The sequence below is a fragment of the Tinamus guttatus genome, unplaced genomic scaffold, assembly GCF_059628265.1.
Source record: "Tinamus guttatus ecotype Peru unplaced genomic scaffold, ASM5962826v1 Tinamus_guttatus_pri_ptg001184l, whole genome shotgun sequence".
Classification (NCBI taxonomy): domain Eukaryota; kingdom Metazoa; phylum Chordata; class Aves; order Tinamiformes; family Tinamidae; genus Tinamus; species Tinamus guttatus.
The window spans coordinates 10,893-20,119 of record NW_028289718.1 but is presented as its reverse complement, the minus strand read 5'-3'; the positions used below and the strand labels follow the sequence as shown (position 1 = coordinate 20,119).

General features: G+C 39.1%; 1 protein-coding gene across 1 annotated transcript; it reads left to right on the top strand.

Annotated features, from left to right (window-relative positions):
• The first annotated feature begins 3,862 nt into the window (after window positions 1–3,862).
• LOC148590642 (periphilin-1-like) lies at window positions 3,863–8,940 on the top strand. The gene is made up of 4 exons (XM_088538799.1): window positions 3,863–3,914; window positions 5,254–5,351; window positions 7,703–7,882; window positions 8,721–8,940. Coding segments are annotated over exons 1-4 (387 nt in total). The 5' UTR covers window positions 3,863–3,913; the 3' UTR covers window positions 8,829–8,940.
• Window positions 8,941–9,227: the final 287 nt, after the last annotated feature.

Sequence of the window (9,227 nt, the reverse complement as noted above, 5' to 3'; positions counted from 1 at the left end):
GGCGGCGGCGCCGGCGCGGTGAGCGCGGGGCGGGCGGGAGGCGAGGGGCAGGCGGGAGGCGAGGGGCAGGAGGGAGGCGAGGGGCAGGAGGGTTCCATCCCCCCGGGTTCATCCGGTCCCCGCGGCTTTTCCTGCCCCCTCCTTATCCATCCCCAGAGATGCTCCGTGGGGACGTGACCGGTTTCCGCTCCGTTCCTCGAGCAGGAGCGGGCACCGGAGCTTGTCGCTTGCACGCGTTAAAGCGGGGCTTTGTGTTCCGCTTAACAACGTGTAGCGCTGGTGTGTGCTTAAAGCTTCCGTTGGGCGTGGGCGTGTCTGTGTCCTAGGCGGCTCCTCACTGCCCTGTCTTCTCTCGTGCCTCTTAAGAAAGGTCTTTACCCTGATTTGGTTGGATCATTTTAAAGTAATTCTGTATGTGCAGTGTCCGGGACTCTGAAGATAGTGAAAGTGGGACGCACAAAAAGGAGTGAAAATCCCTAGAATCTGTAAAGGGGATTAGTGCAGGCCTGAGTTACTGATTTGGTTTGGGTGAAATATTCGAGGTTTGGTGATGCTTTTGGATCTGTGCATTTAAAGCACTCAGTTGTGGAGCTGCGAGGACAGCAGTGTGGTAACTGGGCCGAGTTTGTAGTCAAAATGCTGCAAGGTGGGATGGCCCTGCGGGAGCCCTGAGCCCTGCATCGACTTTTGTAGCACAGCAGCCCCACTGCAACCTGGCAGAAGGTAAATCCCCTTCAGAACTGTTTTATTTTATTTTGTTTTGTTTTATTTTTTCAACTTGTATACTTTGGCTCTTTTTCTTCTGACCTGGAAATTAATCTGACTTTAGTGACCAGTGCTTTGTTAAATTGATTCTTTCCCCCCTTATTTTAAGTCAGAAAGATTGGAAGGAGTGTCTGAAGTGTAAGGACTTGGAAAAATAGACGATCAGATGGCAGATGAGGTTCCGTGTCAATGAATGCATGTTGAAGGGAAGCATGGGGCCAGTTAAACATTTTACAGGCATTTGAGTTGAATGAATCTGTTCTGGAAAAGGACCTTTGGATCATGGGCTCCGTGAATACTTTGCTGTGTATGACAGTAGCCAAAAGACCAAATGATGAACAAGGAGCACAGTGGAAAGTAAGAGTAAAATTGGAAAGTGTTGAAAGTGAAAGCCGATAAGTATTTTCTTGTTCATTTTAACTAGTAGTCAGAGTGTGAAGTTCTATGCAACAGCAAGTGATATGAAATCTGAACTGAAGATATTCAGAGGAAACTTGAATAGTAGTTTAGATAATGAAGATACTAGTGCTTTTTAATTTCTAATAATAATACTTACGATGAAGGAAGGAGAGGGAAACTGCCTCTTACTTCAGTTTGATTTCACCTAAGTTGAACATGCCTAAACTTTCTTCTCGTTCTTTTGACCTAATCCTTTGGCCTAGCGTTTAGTAAGAACAAGTGGGCTCTCTATCATACTGTCTTCTCTGTGACTTTTTTATGCTGCTATTTTATTTTCTGCTGTGGTGGGTTTTTCTCTCTATTGTTGCATTCCTGCTTTTTTTGTTGGTTTTGTTTTTTTTTGTTTGTTTTTCTCTTCTCTGTGTGTGTGTTATCAGTATAGACTATGTCTACTCAGTGTACTCAGTGCTTCCAGCTTTTCCCAATTTTGTTGGGGGAGATTACCTTTTTTCCATCCTGTTTTATCTGTCCTGCCTGCTCTCTGCATAGGAGATACTAGGATATACTAGGATACTAGCGCCATCAAATACTAGTATTTGGAATCCATCCAATGGTTGAAAGAAAAAGCTGCATCTTTTTCTTTTCTCAAGGTAGCAGTTGCCCAGTGTGACAGAACTGGCTCAGAACTTGCTCTGTTCACTTGCAGCTCTCTGTGCATCTTTATTAGATCTTTTATGTAAGACTGCCCAAATTATTTTTCTAAAACTTTCCAAACCATAGCAGAGAGTTTACCTGGTCCAGATGCTTGACTTCTAGTTGTTTGTCACAGTAACAGCCTAAAATCAGATGTATCTGAGTAGCCTCAGAGTCGCTGCTGTTGCCCGCCTCCGAATTTACAGCACAGCTCTGGTTTGGGGCTTTGGTCACGTATGGTAAAAAGTAGCCACCTGGGTTAAAAAGCTGCCTGTTTTGTGCTTCAGAACTGTGGAGCCTGCAGAATTAGAGATCCTGGAGAAGTAGATTTACAGGGTGTGATGAAAACTGATGTTAAAAAAAAGTTTAAAGGGACCAGAATTATGTAGAAAATACTCAAGGGCTCTTAGAAGTGTGTCTTTTTGTCCTTTAGGAAGGAAGAAAGAATGAGAGATTAATCACTGATCGGCAAAGAAATCACATGATCTTAAGAGTTTAGAATCTTTTTATTGTTAAGCTGTGTTGTGAATAGGCCGCATCATTTAGGGAATGGAAAATTTCTCAGTGGTAACAGATGAAATGTGTTCAGGATACTGAAAAACACATTTTCTTCCATTCAAACTTGTTTTCCACTGATACTTTCAAAAACATGCTTACTTTATTTCATTGATCCTAATTCAAATGTGTATGGTTAGTCTTCTAGATGCATTTTTTTCACCCATTTTTTCCCCGTTAATGTTTTGGACAGTGTGTTTAGCGGATTCTGTCTGACTGACTCTTCTCCATTTCATTCTTCTAAGGGCAGGATCTCACCGAGATTTCGCTTTCATCCCTGTGCTTGTTCTCTGATGTCATTCTATTTTTTTTTATTATTACTTTTTCTGCCTTCAGTATGGCTTCTGTGGTAGTATATTTACCACAGTATAGCTTCCTTTTTCCAACTTCTGTTTTGTGAAAATAGTGCTGATAATGCTTCTGGTTCTGCTGTGATCCATCAAGTGATGGAGGGGGTTTTATCACCCTTGCTAATAATTCAGTGCTTCAGTAGTACACGTATGTGGGCAGCAGATCCTGCTGCCAGCACCGTGTGCCAGGGTGCTGTGAGTGGCTGAGCAGAGGGAGCAGCACGACGTGAAGACCCATGCCCAGCTCTAGGGGCATTCAAGTGAGATGTGTTGGTTCCTGGACCAACAGCAGGAAAGCAGTGCAAATGCAGCAATATGTTGTTTGGGTTGGGAAAAAACAAGCAAACACTTCCCCTTGCCACCCTGCCAAACAGTAATAACCAAATTTATTTAGAGAGTTTTTTATTTATTTTTATCTGTGACTATCCCAGACTATCCCTGTGCTTTGGTTATGGAACCTACTTAAAGGACATAAAAGGAGCAGCATTTTCTTTTCTTCTTTTTCTTTTAAGAAGATGCTGCTTTGGTTGTACCCTTGGTATAGAGTAGATTCAAAATGCCTGGAGTGAGAGGCTGCTGATAATTAGAGAAGGAGCTACTTCGTAAGGATTTACTCTCTAAAATCGTCAAAGGAAAGGCTTATGTTGAACCAAGCTTTTCACTAACCTCTGATGTGCTGCTGAGTCTTGTGTTTTCTCTAGTCATACCAAAGGATAGTTAAATGAATACAGGATAAAAGAGTATATCAAATATGGTCCTGTTTCTATGAAAGCAATTACATTTATTTCCAAAAGATTTTGCTAACAGATGGAAGTGAATTTAAGACTTGGAGTAGTGAGCAAAAGGTGACAAAAAGAAAACAAAACTCCAATAGTTCTAGGAAGGTGGTGTTCCTAATTTGTCATAGGAAATTTGTCCTTGGTGTGCTGAATTTAGCTGTATAGTCCTTGTCCTTTCTTAGTTTAGTGTAATGAATTCTTTTGAGCTAATGCCAACAGATTATGGAGAACGACAGTAAAAGGATTTAGTTTTTAAATACCTAGTTTTTGTAAAAGAGAACATATTTATACATTTATGTGAAAATTTTTGCTTTTTTTTTTAGGTAATCATTGAATGGGACTCCAGAAGCAGGTTGCTGAAACTGACAGGCAAGTGAGTATGCAGGTATTCATTGTTTTTCACAAAAAACAGACTCTGATGATTAATAAGCCCTTACTATGATTTTTGATCATCTGTATTAATCATTATTTTTAAATGGCTTCAAAGATCTATCTCAATTAACTATTTTGCTTGTGCAAGGTTAGGGTAGATAGTCTTATCCTTCCTCCTGACTATGTCCTGCTGTTTCTTTCTTTTGTCAAATGTTTTTAGTAACTAAAACAAAAGGGAAATTTGAAAAGTATCATTCTGGCATTTTCTCATCTATTTTCAGCCATAGACATTACACAATTTGGGATTTAGGCGTGTCTCCTCTACAGCTGTCAGAATATTCTTTGGCTCTTCCTGTTTGTGTCATCTGACACAGCATAACATAAATCTCATGGTGTTGATTTATTTCCACCTGAATTTAGTTATTGTTTTTGATTTTGAAAGACACCTTTTTTTTTTTCTAGGAAGAGAAGCTCATTTGTTCTGCCAGGTACCATTTCAAAACAGGAAAAATGGCATGCATAAAATAAACTTAAATCACAAATATATCGAGGAGCTTTGTCCTCACTGTCAGAACAATGTGTCATGTTAACCTCTTTCTAGATACTCCATCAAAATTATAACATTATATTAAAAAGCAGGAATTGTTCAATCTTAAAACAGAGGAGTCAAATCTTTTTATAATTCCCCCTAATTTTTGTTAAGCAGTCTCAACATTGTTGTGAAGTGTGTCTGTGTGAAATTGGTCATAGAGCTGGTATTTAAAAAATGCTTGTATTTCAATAGGACTCTTGTAAGTAGCTGTAATTATGCTGACTATATTGCACTAATTCCCAGTTTTTGCAAAAATCTGAGTTCTGTTTTGAAGTGTGCATACACAAATCTGTACAGATTAAGCAATGTCTCCCACAAGTATTATTCTGAGTTAAAACCACTTTCAAACCGTGCCAGGTGTTCACTGCTCAGGTTCTGTGTGGAGAATGTAAATGACTTTAAATAGCCTGGTGTATCAAAGTTGTACCAATAAAACTGTGTCTATAATCTCTTATAGAGCTGTTAACCTCTTCTGTAAGAGGTTAACATGGACCTTCACATTTTGGAGGTTTGAATAATGATGTTATCAGAACTTTGATTTCTAGCTTTTTTTCTGACTGAAGTTCTCTGATTATTTTCTATAACAGGTAGGTTCAATTTTTAAATAATTTAAAAAGGAAGTGCATGTACCGAGCCTATGCCTAATACATTACAGTGGGAGATACTGGAGAGCATTTATTCTCTGCTGACTGTTTTGGCTTCTCATAGTAAGTTTGGTGTTGGTTAATAGTGTTTTTCTTGTCTTTAGTGGCGTATCGGAGAGACGACATGTGGTCTGAAGGGCGATATGACTATGAAAGACTTCCAAGAGAACGCCTTCCTCCAAGGATGCATCCTGATGCAAGTGTACACTATGCTTCTTTAGGACTGGGCTCAAACTATAGGGGTTGTGTTTATAGAAATAATTGAGTTTCTAGGAAACCTTTACATATTTTTTCCCTCCCCTGGTTCAGTTCTCCTCTCATTCATTTAAACCAAGAATCTAGCAAATGGATCTTCGCAGAGAAAATATGATGCCTACCCAAGTAGCCGTTGTATGTTTTGCTGCCAAAATCCCTTAGAAGTATCTGCGGCATATTCTGATAAGTTGTTTTTCAGTTTAATTATGTGTAATTGCACACAAGATCTTTAATAGTTTCTGGAAGAACTAAAAGCCTTAGTTTTTACTCAGAACTATTTTTTTAATGTTGATGCATTTTTGAAGGTATTCAAAAGGTGGTAAAATAACTTTCAGCATTGTTCTTGTTACTAGTGCTATTTTTAATAAAATGTTTAAAGATTAGAAACAAATGTTGGTAACAAACTTCTAAAATAGGTATTTTCTAGACATGTTATATTTTGGAGCCTTGCAAGCTAAAAGCTTGCCAAGAAGAGTGTTGATGGAAGTCTGTGGAGGCATGAAGACTTCTACTATATGTTATATTTGTGAAAGTAAAAAACCCAGAATCTACTGTTGCTCTTTGCTAGGTTAACTTCAGAATGCTTTTAGAAAGTCACGGTGCTAAAGGAGTAGGTGCAAGAATGCTTTTTTTTTGTTTTTTTTTTTTTTCCTCCCCTCTTTCTGTCTGAGATCACTAAAGAAGAGAGAAAATGGGTTGGAACAACAAAATTCCTGCATTTTCAGTATACTAGAAGCCAGTTAAGTTTGCACAAGGGTGTTTAGTCAGCCGCTTCTCGGATCGAGTAGAACACAGGTGATGGTGCTGCGCCCTGCTGAAAGGAGGCTATGTAGCTCCTCCTTGTATGGCTCTGCACCCTCAAGATGGTTGGCAGGCAGTTTCTCTCCTCGTAAGCTCGTGCTGTTGTGACTGTTTGTGCATATAAAATATTTTTGGCCAGACAAGCAAAGTAGCATCAATTTATTCATCAGTGTGTCTTATGAATGCGTCAGTGTTTGTTAGTGGGTCACTGTGTTGGGACTGAGAGGCGCCGGGGTACAGAAAGCAGTGTCTCTCAAGAGAGCAAGGGACCTGTCCAAATCCAGTGTTAATTAGCATGTCAGCCCATGTGAGGTGGGCTTTTGAATGAGGTTAAAGCACAGAGCAATTTTGCTTTAGCTTCATATCATATCTATCTTTTCAAACTGAAAAAAAAAAATGTTTTGGGGGGTATTCAACTCAGCGAAGGTTGATTGAGCCTTGTGACTGTGTAGATTTGCACACAGCCTCTACTTTGTATCAGTGGGGCTCTAGGTTGCCTTGCATTGCCCTCTAGTGAATTTATTGGGTGGTCTCTGAAATCAGAACTAACTTTTTTTTGCATGATAATATTTAGCAGTTTGTTAATTGAAGATACTTTTCTGGAAAAAAAAAGCCTTTTAGTTATTTCATGATTTCTGCAGCTAGGGAAAAGTTCTAGCTTGTGCACATTTTTTTTTCACCTTCCAAATTGCATGCACTGATTCAAGCCTGCATTTTCTATCTGGAATTTTTAAGGTGCATGACAAAAATCATGTTAAAGGAAGAAGACTTAAAAGATAAGGTCTTGAGTTTATGTTTTCACTTACTTTTTTTACTTGCAATTTTGTTTATGTAAAGTTCAGTTCTTTGAAAGTAAATTTGTTTTTCTAGCAATTTGTTCTTAATAAAGAAGGGATGTCTTTAAGTGGTAAATGATGTTTGATGTTTTATTTGAAAGAAATAGAATAATTCTACATCGTAGCAAAGAGCCACCAAATATGTGTGGAAAAGAAAGCATGGAATGTATAGAAAAGGTCTATCTGTTCAGCTTATGCACTGTCTTCTCTGTCATCTCCATAGCATGGTGGGTGTTACTGACAAAACATAACATTTACAAACTGATTCTTGGCCTTATAGCCATTTCAGATGTAGCTTTACTTATTGCATTCTTTTCTTAAGTTAATGGTGGAGGTGTCTGAGAAATATATGTAGCTGATGCTTAAAAAAAGGGCAAATGCTATTGCTTTACATTTTCAAAAGAATCTTCAGCTGCATTTGGGGTTTTCCATCTTTAGTTAAGCTAGTAGTGCTGAAGGGATGCATCTGTTGGGGTTCAGTTAGAGCAATAAGCTATTCCAACATCAGACTGACCTGACTTTTAATGCATATTTTTCCCTTCTCCTATTTTAGTTTTAGATTATCACTTTCCAGTATTTAAGATTTTTTTTGGTGGTTGTTTTGTTTTCTGTGCTTCACAGTTGCTAACAGCGATATGATTTCCCTTGTCCTGTGGTTTAGGATGACTACCACAGAGTAGTGAACGTTGTGCCCAAGAAGCCAGCTCTGTTCGAAAGACCAGGGGATGGCGGATACGGTCGCTACGATGACTACAACCACCTGGACTACAGGGACTACGAGGAGGGTCGCGGTTTCGCCCACGAGCGGAGAAGTGGCCCAGCACACCGCGGTGTACGTAAGGTGATTCTCCTCTCGTTACCGTCACCCTGGTCTTCTCGTTAATGCTCCAATGCTGAGCAGTGGTGACTCGCATCGTTCGTGTGTAGCGTCGCTTCCAAATTGAAAGAGAAGGATAGAGAAAAGCATCCCGGCTTCCATGCTTTTGTGCAGTTATTCTGCTTCTGAGGCTCTTGTAACTGATGATGCCATGTTCTGATTTGCTGCTTCTGTCGTTCCTAGTTGCCCTGTGAACATGGAATGCTTTTCCAATTTTCTGGAGAGCTCAGAAAGTCTGATTTGGGAAAATGGGCGTTGCTAGAAACCCTGTCTAATGCGATGTAAAGTTATCTAAAGGAAATAGGTTGTACTTTTTTTCATATATAACAAGTCCTTCTGTGTAGGACTTGTTGAATTTCTCTTTTGAAAAGATACTGATCTAAATTCTGTCATGGTGTTGGTTACATTTTCTTCCAGAAGCTACATTTAAGTAGAAAAAAATGAGATTTTTTTTAAAAGGTTATGATTGCTGCTTTCCCCAGCCCCCTTATACTTAACTGCCTGAATTCTGATAAGAATTTACATTGTAATGAGGAGATTCCCCCTCCTTACTGAAACTCAGGAGTTCATACGCATAGTTGTGAGAAAATAGAAATCTTTATTGTTCTTAGTGTTTCATACAGCGTTTCAAGATAGTTGAGGTGTTTTTTTTCTTTTTGTAATTATACAGAAGGACAAAAAAGAAGTGGTTGGAGTGAACAGAGTAAATCTCTGCAAAAGATTAATACTTTCTTTTAGCTTTTTCTACACTGAATGAGTAACATGTGACTACTAATTACACATCAGTGTCTGTGTGTTGCAGGATAAATCAGGATACAGATGGCCCAGGGATGATCATTCAATAAGTCGGCAGCCTGAATACAGGTATGTTGTAAACCTTGACAGCAGTGCCCCACGGAGAATCGTGTAGGTTGGAAAAATGTCTATTCCACTCTCCTGCTCAAAACAGCCAAGTTAGGATCCTCTCTAGATGGGCTTTGAATTTGGAACCATGAAACTTCTGGGAAACTTCGTTTCAACAATGCTGGATGTTGGTTAGCAGATATCTTGCCCTTCCCCTTGTGGTAGTCGTTGAAGAACTACTTTTCCATCTTTGTTGCTGTAGTCCTTCAGACAAAGTATGAAGTTTTATATGCTACCTTTATATTTTAATATATGTATAAATATTACTACATGCAGTAAACAGTGAAATGAATGCTGTGTTTTTTAAAAATATTCTTTAAAAAAGTTCTCTTCTGTAGACTATCTGACAAAAATGTGTTGTAAACTGTACATCTACTTTGATCATAGTCTGTCTTGACATCTAACA